The sequence below is a fragment of the Lactuca sativa genome, chromosome 3 (genome assembly GCF_002870075.4).
Source record: "Lactuca sativa cultivar Salinas chromosome 3, Lsat_Salinas_v11, whole genome shotgun sequence".
In the NCBI taxonomy this organism is placed as follows: Eukaryota; Viridiplantae; Streptophyta; class Magnoliopsida; order Asterales; family Asteraceae; genus Lactuca; species Lactuca sativa.
In genome coordinates this window covers 11,978,021-11,994,843 of record NC_056625.2, presented here as the reverse complement: position 1 = coordinate 11,994,843, position 16,823 = coordinate 11,978,021, and the positions used below count along the sequence as shown (strand labels likewise).

The following is a 16,823-nucleotide window of genomic DNA, read 5'->3' as shown; positions in this document are numbered from 1 at the left end:
CATGGAGCATCCTATGGGTGGAACCCAACTTGATAATTCATGGAGCCTCTTAGCCCACTATACAAGATATGGATGATTTACATAATCAACCCATATATTTAATTAGTTATCTTTTGATCACTTAATTAATTCTAAATTAATTCTTGATCAAACTAATTAAATAATATTATTAATATATTAGAACTTATAATATATTAATAATCTCCAAGTGTTATTTCTCTCATTTAGTCTATCCAATTGCATGGTGCCATGCAACCCAAATGGACCATGCCGGGTCGGGTCAAGTACACATCAAAAATAATTATGGACTTAGACACCTTATCCAACAGTCTCCCACTTGGATAGGTCTAATAACTATAACTGCAGTACTTCAGGAACCGATCGGCAATCGTAGCTCTTTCAAGGTCTCTCGGAACTGAGAAGATGATGATACGCCATTTAAGATAAGTGATCATATAATCCTTTGTTTTAGATATCAGCCGGACAAATACATGGAACAATGTCTTACTTATTGTCCAACAGTTTGTTTCCCAATTTCCGATTTGTTTGACAAAGAGCTTAATTGAACACATCAACTTAGTTCTGACCGGGCCCGGTACATAGGTCAAAACAAAATCATCGAGGGGCCCATATATCAGCTTCGAATCCAAGAAGGAACAAATAAACTTCGACTCATATGTTTGTTCTACCACTCATTGAATTATACACAAAAGCACGTTTTATAACATCGAGTTACCAATGCGTTTACGTACAATCAATGCATAACCAACTCGTAAGTAACAAATCATATCTCTTGGTTTGAAGAATTATATGATATTACCATCTCACGATCACTCGAGATAAATTCCATGAAGTGATTCCAGTGAGCATGGGTTGAGTCCAATGCTCATAACGTATGAGCACTCATGATTGTTGTAGCCATGTCCACCACCTTAGACCTCTGCAACCAATCATGACAGTCTTGATTCAGACCTACTTTCGACATATGACCGACTGTGGAGGGTCGAATAATATGATATACTAAACATAATTATTCTGGAAGTCAAAACATGCAAAAGAAATATAGTAAACGATCTACAAGAGATAGCAACACTTTACTCATAAATAAAACACCTTTTATTCATCACCTAATGTCAATTACACTTTACAAATTTCGAGGTTATCTAACTACTAAATCTAATATCATCGTTCAGCCCTATGCTCGGAGCATGCTAGAGATGTTTAACTCGAGTCAGTCCCTTCGTGAGGGGATCTGTTGGATTCTCATCCGATGATACCCTCTTTGCCACGAGGAGTCCTTCTTCTATCCGATGTCTGATAAAATGGTATTTTCTTTCGATGTGTCTGGATCTCCCGTGATCCCTTGGTTCCTTGGCAAAGGCAACAACACTTTCACTATCACAGAAAATTTCCATTGGCTCTTTAATAGCTGGTACAATTCCAAGGTCTCTAATGAAGTTCTTCAGCCATATCGCCTCCTTTGTTGCCTCGCTAGCTTCAATATACTCTGATTCGCAAGTTGAATCAGCCACTGTCTCTTGCTTAGAACTCTTCCAAGAAATTGCTCCTCCGTTTAGAGTAAAGACCCAGCCTGACTGAGAGCGAAAATTATCCCTATCAGTCCGAAAGCTAGCATCACTATACCCTACAACTCTCAAGTCATCACTCCCACCGAGGGTAAGGACCCAGTCCTTAGTCCTCCGTAGGTACTTGAGGATATTCTTTACCGCAGTCCAGTGTGCCTTGCCATGGTTCCCCTGATACTTGCTAACCATGCTCAAGGCAAAGGCTACATCAGGTCGAGTACACGTCATAGCATACACGATTGATCCTAGGGCTTTGTGTCTTACTCAATTTGGCGTTACTATGGATGGGTAACTCTCCTTTCTTGGAGTTCTGCATGCTGAATCTCTTCAGCAATTTATCCAAGTAGGTACTCTAACTAAGTCCAATTAGTCTTTTACTCTGGTCTCTCAAGATCCTTATCCCTAGAATATAGGCAGCTTCTCCTAGGTCCTTCATAAAGAAACACTTCCCAAGCTAGGACTTAACTTCCTGCAGAGTTGGGATGTCATTTCCTATGAGTAGTATGTCATCCACATACAATACCAAAAAGCTAACTATACTCCCACTAGCCTTGACATATACACAAGATTCATCTTCACTCTCAGGAAAGCCAAATTCCTTGACTTTCGCATCAAAGCAAAGATTCCATCTGCAAGGTGCTTGCTTTAACCCATAAATGGATTTCTCAAGCTTACACACTCTGTTAGGGTACTCTGTATTGACAAAACCCTTTGGCTGACTCATGTAAACATCTTCAGCCAACTTTCCATTAAGGAAAGCGGTTTTGACATCCATTTGCCATATTTCATAGTCATGAAATGCGGCTATGGCTAACAGAACCCTAATAGACTTAATCTTGGCCACTAGAGAAAAGGTCTCATCATAATCAACTCCCGGAGTTTGTGAGAAACCCTTTGCAACCAGTCGTGCCTTATAAGTGTGTACTTTACCATCCATGTCGGTCTTCTTCTTGAAGATCCATTTGCACCCTGTCTTACGACCTGGTACATTCTCAACCAAGTTCCAAACTTGATTGTCATACATGGACTGTATCTCGCTGTCCATTGCCTCTTTCCACTTGGCTGACTCAGGGCCTGCCATGGCTTCTGCGTAACTGTTAGGTTCATCCAGACCTATTACTAGTCTCATCACTGATAAGTGTATCACCTTCCGCAGTAATATGGAATCCATAGTAATGCTCAGGTGCATTCCTAACCCTTGTGGAACGTCTTAGAGGTACATACTTGTCAATTGGCTCAACAGGAGTTTCCTCCTCAAGTTGAGTGCTAGGGTTTGAAGTTCCTTCACCGCTTGACTCTTGAATCTCTTCAAGGTCAACTTTCCTCCCACTGTTTCCTTGGCGTATGAACTCTCTCTTTCTTTCTCTCTCTCTCTTTCTCTCTCTCTCTCTCTCTCTCTCTCTCTCTCAAGAACGCCCTCCTAGCTACAAAGACCACATTTTCACTAGGTCTGTAGAAGAGGTAACCAAAGGATTGTTGTGGGTAGCCGTTCAAAATACACCTCTCGCTTCGAGGTTCGAGCTTATCATGAGTCTCGCGTCTCACGAAAGTCTCGCAACCGCAAATCTTGAGGTGGTCTAGTTTGGGTACTTTACCAGTCCACATCGCATGAGGAGTTTTGGCAACTTTCTTTGTAGGGACTAGATTAAGGATATGGGCGGCAGTCTCTAAGGCATAGCCCCAAAATGAGATAAGTGGCGAAGCTCGACTCATCATGGAATGAACCATATCCAACACGGTTCGATTACGCCTCTCAGCCACACCATTCAACTGCGGTGTCCTGGGAGGTGTCAATTATGAGACAATCTCACATTCCCTAAGATAGTCAAGGAACTTTGAACTAAGATACTCACCACCTCGATCGAATCGAAGCATCTTAATGTTCCTACCCAATTGATTCTTGACTTCCTGTTTAAATTCCTTAAACTTTTCAAAAGTCTCTGACTTATGCTTGATTAAGTAGACATATCCATATCTACTGTAATCATCAGTAAAAGTCAAATAATAATGATTAGCATCCCTTGTGGCATGATGGAAGGGCCCACACACGTCCGTGTGTACAAGATCCAACAAACCTTCACCCCTCTCACAAGAACCTGTGAAGGGTGACTTTGTCATTTTTCCAAGTAAGCATGATTCACAACTATCATCTGACTTTAGGTCAAATGACTCCAAGACTCCATCCTTTTGGAGTTGGCCTATGCGTTTCTTGCTTATATGTCCAAGATGACAATGCCATAACGATGCTTTATCCAAGTTATTATTAACATAATCAATACACAATGCATTATTTCCTAAGTTATCAACCACAGATACTGTTTCATACACGCCATCACAAGGTAATGCTTTAAAATAAAGAACATTATTAAAGAAAGCATTAATCGAACCAACTTCATTATCAAATGAAAAGGTGAAACCTTGTTTATACAATGCATGAAAGGAAATAATGTTTCTTGCCATTTCTGGCGAATAACAACACTTATTCAAATCTAAACTAAACCCACTATTTAGCAATAAAGTATAAACTCCAATCTTGGTGACGGGTGAAGCTTTCCTGTATCCCATGATCAAGTTTATTCTTCCTTGCTCCACATTCTCACTTCTTCTTAGTCCCTACAAATCAAAACAAATATGAATACCACAACCGGTATCAAGGACCCATGAGTTGGAATGGGGTGAGTTATTAGATAAGATAGTGTAAATATCTGCATGGTTGGGTTTAACTTTCCCATCCTTCACATCTTGCTGGTACTTTGGGCAGTTCCGCTTCCAATGTGCCTTTTCATGACAATAGAATCATTCAGCCTCTTTTGGGTCAGAAGAATGAGTGATGAAACCTTTCTTGGTTCCACTTGAAGAAGAGCCATCAAGGGTCCTAGCCTTGGTACCCTTCGAAGAGCTCTTTCTCTTCTTCCCTCGACTTTTCCCGATTGCCAAAACCGGGGCGGAGTTTGGAGTAGGAGTATTAACAACCGACTTCCCCTTAAGACCTGTTTCTGCGGTCTTGAGAAGTCCCTGAAGTTTGCTGAGTGTGACCTCTTCCTTATTCATGTGATATGTCATGCGGAATTGATCATAACACGATGGTAAGGAGTGCAAAATGATATCTATTGCAAGCTCCTTAGGGAAGTTCACATTAAGCTTCAGCAGCCGATCCACATACCTTTGTATTTTCTGCATGTGGCTCGTGACGGATTCCCCGTCCTTCATCATGGTTGTTATCATGGAGCAGATGATTTCATACCTCTCTTGTCGTGCACTTTGATGGTATCTTTCCATAAGATCTTGGTGCATTTCAAAAGGGTAGAAGTCTTCATAGGACTTTTGGAGTTCCGCTGTCATCGAGGCCATCATGATGCATGCCACCTTGGTAGCATCCCTTTCATGTGCCTGGAAGTCAGCGATCTCCTGGGGAGTTGCAGTAGTCTCATCAATCTCCTTAAGCTCCTTGTCAAGGACATATTATTTGTCCTCGTAGCGGGTAATCATCCTGATGTTTCTGATCCATTCATTGAAGTTGGATCCATCAAAAGTGACTTTCCCACACAAGTTCATAAGGGTAAAGGAGCCATTAGGATTAGAGCCAGAAGCAGCATTGTTTGAAGACATCTTAATGAAGAGGACAAGATTAGTTTAGATATCAAGAGAGTCCTTAATAAAACACCCAAATGTAATATTAAGGCTAGGATCCAATCACAATATATTATAACTTAGAAGAGGTATGCCGTAATCCAAGCTATAACATATTTGAAAGGTAGGTGAATGACGATTCACCAATTTCCACCATGAAAAACGAAATATTAAATATTAGGTTTTTGATTGGTTCTTAGAAATTCTTAGATTCTTTTGAGATTCAATGAACTTTTCAAAGGCATGTTTCAATCTCGAGTGTGCCCTCCAAGTTTTGTGACTGGGATACCGAGGATCACAAAACGAGGTGTGAAGTAACCATGCAAATCACTTGGTACCCTTAAAGTTTATCACTCAATCGATATGCCGGTAAACCACACACGCTCCACCGATACTATGATAAACCTTAAGTCACCCTTTACCTACCTTGTTAAGTCCAAGTTAGTGTGTCGGTTAACCACACACGCTCCACTAACGACTTAAACAAAGTGTAAAGTGTAATTTCACAGATTAGCACCTTATTCACATTTTTCCTAAAGTAACTAAGATTGGGAATTTAATAAAAGCATTTAGTTACTTTATAATATTCATCATACTTTTAATGAGAATTTATAAGTCCTTGTCTTACCCGTTCAGCTAACGACCCTCCACCGATCAAGGAAGTGGTGGGTGAGAGTGGACACCTATTAAGTTGCCATTTTATAGGAAACAACCTTATACCCCCTTATAGACCGGCTTCGTGAATGAGGCGTACTAGCGGTAAGACGACTCGCTCTTATACATATATATATATATATATATATATATATATATATATATATATATATATATATATATATATATTATTAACTTATAATATTATAAAGTATAAGGGTTGAATTTTAACTTTTAAAATTCTAAGGGTTGGAACTAAAGTTTTAATGAAGACTTTACTTGTTCCAAAACTTGAGGGAAAGTTTTGTAAACTTTCAAAACTTTTCATTTCTTGTAACTTATGAGTTAATAGAGTATTAAAAATGAAGACTCTTCATTTTTTATAACTCATGTGTTCTTTTAATGGCTTTTAACTAAGTGACTTTTGGTTTTCCATAACCTGAGGACAAGTTATGGACTCCATTAAAATACATAATGATCAAGAATTAAACTACCAAGTAGGTTACAAATAATTCCTATGATCATATAATCTTCATAAGTTCAAGAACATGAACATTAACATTTTTCAAGAATCAAAAATTACACTTAAAACTTTGTAATTTTGATAATTGTCATTGTAAATGGATTAGCATGAACATTACACCATCTAAAACAAGTTTTCAAGTACCAAAACAGTTTAGGGTAATGTTTCTAGTCCATTTCCAGCAACAAAAGGCGAAAATCTGCATTCTGAGGCTCCTACTTGTCGAGTGCACGAGCCTAGTCGGCAAGTAGGATGAACTTACACATGAACTCGGCGAGTCCCCCCATGGACTCGGTGAGTTCATCAGGCAGATTGCACAATATCGACTTTTTTTCAACAATTTTGCACAAATAACAAACAAAAAAGCCTAGGCTCTGATACCACTGATGGGTTTTGAGCATTCTAACACTTCCCAAGTGTACATGCAACCCTAATAACCTTGGATCTATGTTTGTCTTGTTGTTGCTTATGATCCTTGAAACTTTGTGAGCCTAGCACCCCAAGTGTGATGCCTCAAATGCTTCACACAACACCAAATGCTCTTGGAAAGACTTTTGAGAGAACACACACTTCTTAAAATCGGCCTAGCCCTCTTGTTTCATATGTGTAACCGATTTTGGTGGAGAATGAGATTCTTATATAGTGTTGACACATCTAGGGTTACACCATGTAAACCCTAATGTGTCATGACTCTTCATTTCCATGACCCATGGGTTTGTAACTCCCATGGAGCATCCTATGGGTGGAACCCAACTTGATAATCCATGGAGCCTCTTAGCCCACTATACAAGATATGGATGATTTACATAATCAACCCATATATTTAATTAGCTATCTTTTGATCACTTAATTAATTCTAAATTAATTCTTGATCAAACTAATTAAATAATATTATTAATATATTAGAACTTATAATATATTAATAATCTCCAAGTGTTATTTCTCTCATTTAGTCTATCCAATTGCATGGTGCCATGCAACCCAAATGGACCATGGGGGCATGGTCAAGTACATATCAGAAATAGTTATGGACTTAGACACCTTATCCAACAATATTTAACATGAGTGGGAAATAACACCCAACATTTAAGCACATTGATGCAAAAAAATTTCAATATTCAAGTAATATGCTAAATCATGTCAAGTCTCATTCTTCATTTACAAAAGGATTCTTTATTGAGGGTTTTAGTATATTTATCAACCTTTTCAAGCACAAAATTATCCTTAGAAACATGATTATGCAAGAAGTGGTGTCTAATATTTATATGCTTTGTGCATGAGTTCAAGATAAGATTTTTACTCAAACAAATAGATATCGGTTTATCGAAACATATTAGAGTTTTATTTTGAAAATGATTAAGATATAAGAGAGTTTGCTTCATCCAAAGAGTGAATGTGCACATCCGACATGCCACCACATATTCTTGTAACGTCCCACTATATAAGACCCAAAAATTTCATTTTTAAATTTATAAAACCAGTATTCCCAAAACATTATCATATAAATCTAAATAAGACAAACGTTTCAATCATCATTTCACATCAAAGTAAATCAAGAAAAGTGGAATGAGGTGGTGTGTGCTCTGCAATCATCCCGAGCTCTTCCATTTGAAAGTCGAAGTACCTGAAACATAAACTAAAAACCATAAGCACAAAGCTTAGTGAATTCTCCAAAATACCACATACCATACATATCAACATATAATGGGCCCCCACCCTACATCGGGCCCCACTTGGCATTGAGCCTCGCTCAAATTGCAGATCTGTCAATCACCAGGCCTCGCCTAACATCGGGCCCCACCCGTTACACACTCAATAATATAAGCATATAATCATATAAATATATAATCTTCTAAAGCATGCAATAATCACAAAAAAACCATAGTACACCATACAATCATCGAGCCCCACCCGACATTGGGCCTTACCCGGTAAGCATAAAAGCACATACTGATAACTAGCATACAATATACTCATCAGGCCCCCTGGCATCGGGCCTTGTCCGGTAAGCATACCATCACATAAAACCTGCAAGAGTCATGCATACATATAGCATCCTAACATATAAACCATGGGCTGGCATTGGTGCCTTCGAACTGCTGAACTTAGTGAGGAGACTCACCTCGAACTGCTGAACCACACCGATAAATCCCTGGCTGTTGGTCCGACAAATCCTCGAGCTATCAATATCAAATAACATATAATTGATACTTAAATTCCAATCCATAACTATTATCCCACAATTAAGGTAAAAATATTGTTTTACCCCTTATCTAGTTTGGTCCAAGACTAAGGCACAAACCTATTATCCAAAAGGCCCAAAAACCAATTAATCATACAAGGCCCAATCATGGTCTAATATTCCAAATTGGGCCCAAATCCCTTCCATGGCCTTAACCCACGATTGAATAATATTCCCATACTAAAACACTTGAAATCAGATGACCCAACAAAGCCCTAAACATCTAGGCCCACAAGAATGGCCCAAATCAAAGCCCAACGATCTGAGGCCCACTCTGTTGAGTACACGGGGCGTACTCAGCTCGTACGCGTAGCGTAGTTGCCTTAGGGCTGGTACGCTAAGCGTACATGCTTGTATGCCCAACGTACCTTCCCATACAACCAACTTCCATATAAAGCTCTTATTCCATAAAGACTTTACACCACAACCTAGATATGACTTCCTTGGACTGATTAATCACGTAAAGTTACTAACTTTACATTCATGCATGGCTAAATGAAGCTTTTAAGCTTAATAAAGGACTTAATATGTGACTTAATGCATGCATGAGACCCAATACCCTTTAAAGTTGGCACATTTATGCTTAAGAACCTCATAACAAGCTCATATCTAAAAGGATAAGCCCTTCAAATGCCTTAACTCATCAATCAACCCAAAAGGGATCCAAAACATAAAAACCAATACATAAAGAGATCTAAGCATTCAAAAGCCAAGGTATGAACTTGATACATCAAGAGGCTTGCAAAATGAGGGGTGATTCTGGATCTAAAACTTCACACCAAGCAATGCAAATTCACTTTTCTTCAATTCCTTCAAAATGAGCAACAAGAGCACCAACTTCCTCTCAATATTTCAAAAATACAACCATGTAGGCTAAGGGTCAAGATTTAGCGTTTAGGAGGTTTGGAGCTCGGTAAAAAGGCTAGCCCTATTGACTTAAGGTCTTTATATAGGGTGCAACACCCTAAAATAGGGGTTCTATTAACTTCTTGTACGCCCCGTGTAATCCTCGTACGCCCAACGTACGAGGTCTCACATCTACGATCAGTCTCTCTTAGTATGCTAAGCATACACCAGTGTCACCTCGTGTATCGGCCCTCTCACCAGTACGCCCTGCGTACTCCCTAGATACCCCCCGAGTACTAGGGTTACCCTTAAGCCCTAATATACTACGAAGGCCATAACTTCCTCATTATAAATCCAATTTCGACGATCCTTATATCCATGAAAAGGTAACAAGAAAATCTATGCTTTAATCAACTCATACTTGCCTTACAATGTACCGTACAAAAATCCAATTTCCATAAAAGCCCAAACTGACATAATACCAAAATACCCCTTGGCTCCAAAACACAAACCGAACACCCAGATCATCTAAATTACATCACCCACTTCCAAATGAGTCCATATCTCCATTCCTCAAAGGTCCTAAGTATGCTAATACTCGCTATTTGATCACCACCCCAAAATGTGAATGATTCAGAACAGGACGTTATAATTCTACTTCCATTGTTAAAAAAAAAACTTATTATTGCTTCATTGAGAACCAGAAGACTAAGGAGTTCCCAAAGAAAGCACAAAATCCAATAATATTCTTTCAGCCAAGAAGGGATCCATCAAGCCTCAAATCTACATAACATTAAATTCCATGATGAACCCCTTAGGATAGCATAATTTAAGATTTTATGTGTTAGAATGCAGGGTTTGAACAAAGGGTTTTGTAATCAAGAATATGGATATCTCATGGATCTTGTAAGTTCATTATTTGTATTGATATTTCTCCCGTACATCTGGTTAGTGGGAAATTTAATGGGGGATAATATATACAAACACTTAAAAGTTTTAGGTATAAAACAATATGTATATTTATGGAAAGTATATGGAATATTAGATTTAGTAAATGAGTTCCAAGTAAGTGAAATATATGTATATGTGCTGATTTATCTGAAATATGGATATGATCAAAGAAAACTGTGGAATCTGCCTTTACAAAAGGTTTTCTTAAAAAATTGTCTGGATAACTCGCGCTTCTTGTCAAAACCAAATAGAATGGTAACTTGGCTCCAAGCTGCCTAAGCACCTTGGGCTATCAGGTAGCCTGGTTTTGAGAAGTAACAAACTTGCACATTTTCTTTTACTTTACTTCATTTTGAGCATGTTTTCCATGAAATTCTATGTCCAAATTTCTATAGAGGTTTTGGGGTGTTTCCTGAAACCCTACAACGCTAGGGGCTTATCCATTTGAACCCCGCAAGGGTCACTACCCATATCTTTCGTCGTATTCGGGATCAAACTTGTCTTATATATAAGTGTGTATTCCATACCTCTTGACTTGTATTAGATCATAACTTTAATTCTATTTGAATTTGTGTTAGTTCAAGTTATATTAAAGGGAGCAGTGACACTAAAATCATCAATAACAAGTGCCTCGGTATAGTGAAAAATGTGTTTCACAGCTTCATAATGTGAATGTTTATGAGGCAATTGAAATCGAGCACACAACCACATAAAATGCATGATACTGAGCTTATTCTTCATAAAACAAAACAAACTACAAATCATGGACTTCTATTATTTCTCATCATATAGATTACCTTTTTCATAAGTAGAAGTTTGGTTTTGAAGTATCAAAGAGTTGGCTAAAAGACTCCTTCACTATAAAGATATTGGTAATGATTCCGAGGATATAGTCATTTTCCATTATGATTATGGTAATTAAGGAACTTTGGTTTTTGTCCATATTTAGGTACCATGTTTTTTTTTCCGTACACATTTGACCAATAAACTTGTTCGATCCGTTCAAAATAAGATAACGGTAATGGTAATTACATGTAATAGAGTATAATGGTATATAGAGAAAAGAGATGAAAATGGTATGTTCAATAATGGTAAAGGTATTTGTAATTATAGAATAATTAAAAATAATATTAATAAGTAGATTCAAATTTGAAAAAGGTGCTCAAAAGATGTTGGGAATGGATCTCCAAACGCCATCCTTTGTCACCGTGCTACTAGAATACATACAACCTCGCATAAGGGGCGTAGTGTTGTCGTGTAAGGCCCGAGACCATGTCCCCATCTCGTGAGGATGCAAGCCAGATACCCCTTGTGGCCTAAATACATTCATATGCCTTATATTACTTCTCGTTTCATGAAGGATTTTCTAAAACTTCATGTCCACAAATAGGCTTACTAGTCATGTTTTTAGAAATAACTTCCCCCCTCACCTGATGACATTTCAATAGTTCAAATTTTGTGATAGTCACCATGTATAAAAAAAAGAACCCTATTTGGTGATGCACGTTTTTAACAATATTTTCAAAAGACATACGGTAAAACTATAATGTATTAATTTAATATTTTGCCAGTGAATCATGTTATGCTTAAAGTTATGTACACACCATATATTTTAGAAGAATTGTGTGCAAACTAAAATGACAAGAAGATAAAATTAGAGATGCCCCTACAAATGACTTAATTAAATGGTCTATATGTGTGCTTAGCTATCACATGGCATAAGAAGTCAATTAAAAGCACTAGAAAACAATTTCATGAAAGCAACCAATGACCAACAGGTTATGAGTCAAGCAACTTGTATTGAAATATAACCAAGTTGTGATTTTTCATTTCACTGATATTTTTCATTATATATCTTATGCACGGCTTTTAATTTATAAAGTAAAAATTATATATCAGTCTTAACATTTAAAAAGAAATTAGACTTAGATGTACCAATTGACATCATATATTATTTCATATACCTTTGACGCCATATCAACAATACACTCACTTAAGTTTAAATATATGGGTGTGCTTAAAAAGACTCGAACTTTTACTTAATATAAGCGGTCGTTGTACTAATGTTATTGGACCAAAGTCTATTTCCAAATATTATATCTGATAAAGTAAAATATTCTTTTTTTATTATATTTAATAATTATACTAATAACTGATAACAAAACCATATGGCCTCTAATTTTATATGCAATTTTTGTGATATTTGTATTTTAATAAAATAATATTTTTGGAAAATGAAAATAGTGTTTTCGATTTTTTTTTCTTTGCTCTTTCCAAGTTAATAATGGAGTAGAACGAGTCAGAGTCAACGAGACACCAAAAGTTAATACAATTGTTGTTTGATTTTCTTTTTATTTCATTTATAAAATAACCTCTAAATACAAACTTGAACGATGTATCGTACAACTATATATCTTTAAAACACGATTATATTGGATTTTTTTTCTTAACGATGTATCGTACAACTATATATCTTTAAAACACGATTATATTGGATTTTTTTTCTTAACTATCTTAAGTAGCGGATCCAAAAATAAAAGTTAGGGGTTGCATTACTATAAAAAACTTATTTCTGAAGACATTTTCCGTTACAAAATTATCAATAAACCAAGGCATTTACACTAAATTCACAATTATCAAACTTTTTGATAGATTGTCAATTGATTCGTGACGGATTTTCAACGGGTTTGTAATAGATTTTGAATTTTCACTAAATTTACATTTGACAGGAAAATTTGAAAGATAACCCATGTTATTCCGTGCAACATAGTAAATCCGCCTATCTACCATCCATTGCTTATAACCCACTTAAAACATTGAACCCATATAGATAGTATTTGTTAGGAGTAATTTGCTCATTTTGCTCCTCAATATATGTATTGGTAATTGTTAAATTGGTATTAGTTTGTTACCGACCGACATATTACTTTTTATGAGCAGTAATATTTAAGGGCATGTTAGCAGCGAGTTTTTGGCTTCTAGGTTTTTTTTTTTCTTTTTTTTTTTTAAACATATCAATTTTTGAAAATACAAAATTAAAAAAACCAATATTAATATCAATTAACCACAAAAATACAATAAGTCAGGAATTTCTATGGTTGATACATTGGATCAGTGACGTTATAGATCAAGTAAGTGATAATATTTGTTAAATCGGTGGGATCCTATTAATCTTCCAACAGTTCTTGTCTACTTTCTTTCAGATTTTATAAACAAATAATAAATTGAATATAACTTTCACAATGTTCCTAAGAAAAGGAAACTAACACCTAGACTTGAAACCAAATACCATCCGCATTTGACCATTTCATACTCGTAAAAAGGTGCATTATGTAACATTCTTATGTCAGGATATATGAAGAAAAGACGCATATACTCCATACAAAATATCAAGTCTAATTGAAGATGTTATGAAGACCAAAAGTAAGATTGTTCAAACTTTTTTGATCGAATATCCATTAAACTACAAACCAAGTAAGAAAAAAAAAATTGTAACTTCTTGTATTTATATAAAGGTATACACCATCAACGGTCCCCCGGCCAATATTAGAAAGGTAAATCACAATATAACAGAGATTTCTCATGGATTTTTCACCTACTTACCATTAAGATACTCATCAAGATTCAAGACCCGTATCAGATATAAATTAAGTGAAAAAAATGCAAAATCGATTGAGATAGCAATGACATTAGTTGCTATATGAAAAAAGAAATTAAACAAACACACCATGGTTGAGCAATCATGTGTGGGGCTTTCTCCAAAACGCTCTTTTCCACCAAACTTCAAACCCTCTTTGTATATTCGGGCAATCATCACCCGAGTTTAAAAACCGGTCAAACCAGGACATCAAGATTTCTTGTTGCCAAGCAAGAGGCAAAGTCAATATAGTATTGCTCAACCCATCTTCAACTAAATTACGATCTAGCCCTTTCAACCCTCTCCTCATCCAAGCAAAATCATCATAAAAAGGTACCAACCATGTTTGTAAAAGCAAGCATCTTGACTCTTTGGAAGCCAAGAGTTGACCTTTTCCAATCCCAACAAAGAATCTTGCTGTAACTCTACTGATTTCGTATCTATGAAGGGCAGGCACTTTGGAATGCACTTGAGATAATTCAGTCTGTGATCCCCATATCTTTAAAAAATCTTCGGATATTTGTCTATCGATTAAAATATCAAGAAGCCAATGTAGGTTACCCGATTGTCGTGTGATTTGAGCCACTTCTTCAAAGTCTCCTTTAGACGCTTTCAAGAAATGGTGTCGTAACAAATTTAGACATTTATCACAAGCCGAATACAAAGATTCTTTCTTCAAATCGTTTCTTGATGAATTTTCATGAAGCATTTTTGAGACCAAAACTTTCATCTCTCTTCTTGCTTTTTCATCTTTTCCTTCTAGAACAACGTGTAAAAGCTTAAGAAGTACTTCTTGGTTGTCGTTGGTGTCATCTTCTCCAGGTGTAACATCTATGGAAACCCTTTTTAAAACTTCACCTGCGCCGACTCCTTCAAGCCTGAGCTCAGATAATAAAGCTGCAACCTTTTCTTCTTCATCCTCGGCCCATGGAGCAGCTTCTAAGTACTCCAAACAAGATAAAACTCCAGCATCGAATCCGATTGCTGCTGATACCTGTCTCACAGTAATTGTAATTGTATCAATGATTAAGCTTTATAATAATGCAATGTGAATAAATATAATATGATTTTACCTTCAAGATACCAAGAACCCTAGGAACATCATCCTTCATCAGCTTCCTCCTTAAATCTTTACAATACATCAACCTAATCGACTCTATGTACACCTCGATATCATCACAATCAGAAATCTCAACAACGAACGGATTAACATTATCAATTAAACCTTTTAATTGTTGCCCTTGTAGACCCGATTTCCGACGATAATCAGATAGCTTATCTGCGAAAAAACGACTGTGAACAACTAAGATCTGCCGATGAACATTCATAGAAACACTAAACCCATCTTTGGAGCTCAAAGTGAGTTTCACATCACTCGAATTTGGATCATTGAACTGATTTCCGGGGCTACGACAGGACAGAATATCAGACAGTCTTTGTTGCATCAAAATTTGCTTGTCAATTATCATCGGCGGTGGGATCACATGGCCATTACTGGGTCTTTTTGGAGTTGTAATTGAACCATTGTTGGGGATCTTAGAATCGGGTTCGTTAGCCATCATTTCGAAAAGGGTGGGGCTGGATCGGGTTTTATCGGTGGTCGGTGGTGGCGACGATACGGGATTTAAAAGTCCGGCAGTGAGGGCAGAGTTAAATTGGGTAAAGGAAGACGGCAATGCTTCTTGATTGTTGCCGGCGGCGCCGTAGACAGTGGTGGTAGTTGTCATTGTGGGTATCGATCTGGGATTTTCAAGATTTGACCGATAATTGAAATGTGAAGGTTGATTCTTTTCAGTGGATAAAGATTCCGGTGAGGGAGACGCTGCTGGTGGAATTGAAATGGGTTGTGGGTTAGTGGCGGTTGTTACCGACGGTGGAGGCGGGGGCTTGTAGGAAGAGACAGCGGGAGGGCAGCACCAGGAGGTGTTTTCAGGGGAAACAGCAGATGGGTGATGGTGGTGAGTGGTGGTTGTATTAGAAGTCGCGGAGGTGGAAATGGTGGTTTCTTTGATACGGCGGCGTCTGAACCTAATGATGGCTGTGGGTTTCTTCTTCTGAGGGTGGTTGTTTGACTGTGAAGAGGCAGTAGCTGCCATATGAATGGGGTGGTCTTTTGTTGTTTTTTAGGTTAATTTGGCATCTAAGTTGTACAGATCAAGATATCTTGTAAATCTTGTTTGTTAACGGCGGTTGATACAAGACACTATGTGTAATGATGCTGTGTGTGAGAGAGAAACTGACAGGTGTCACAGTTTACATACGATGTGTCAGAGACAACAAGAAGAACCGATCCATATTGGATTCAAATACATATGACAATAATAATTCAGATATCGTTTGAAACTTGAAAAATCAAATACCACTGCTATGCTATTGCAAAACAAGGACCATTTGACGATGAAATAACACACAATTGGGACAAAACTGATATTTTCTCCGTACCTGAGACTTGCGTGTTCAACTGTTGATAGGAATAACACTAAATTACATAAATGGTCCCTTTCATTTAATCGATTACCGTAACTTTAGTTTAAATTACTTTGACAAAAACCGTAAGATTAGTTGTATTCAAAAAAACTTTGAAGAGTCTAAATAAATTTTCACTTGCAAAGAAAGTTTAAAATCAAAGTTTTTTTTTTTTTTTTTTTTTTTTTTTTTTTTTTTTGCGTTTTTTGTCCAAAAAAATTTGAAAAGACGATGATACCCTTTTACTTTCTTTTTTATATTTTTTATACTTTTTCAAATACTATTTTA

At 36.9% G+C, this 16,823-nt stretch overlaps 1 protein-coding gene across 1 annotated transcript; it reads right to left on the bottom strand.

The window, feature by feature from the left end:
• Positions 1 to 13,907: 13,907 nt before the first annotated feature.
• LOC111886479 (BTB/POZ domain-containing protein At1g63850) lies at positions 13,908 to 16,475 on the bottom strand. Its single transcript, XM_023882725.2, has 2 exons — positions 15,143 to 16,475; positions 13,908 to 15,063 (listed from the first exon to the last, which is right to left on the bottom strand). The coding sequence occupies exons 1-2, from the start codon at positions 16,163 to 16,165 to the stop codon at positions 14,173 to 14,175; spliced, it is 1,914 nt and encodes a 637-aa protein (XP_023738493.1). The 5' UTR covers positions 16,166 to 16,475; the 3' UTR covers positions 13,908 to 14,172.
• Between the last annotated feature and the right edge of the window lie 348 nt (positions 16,476 to 16,823).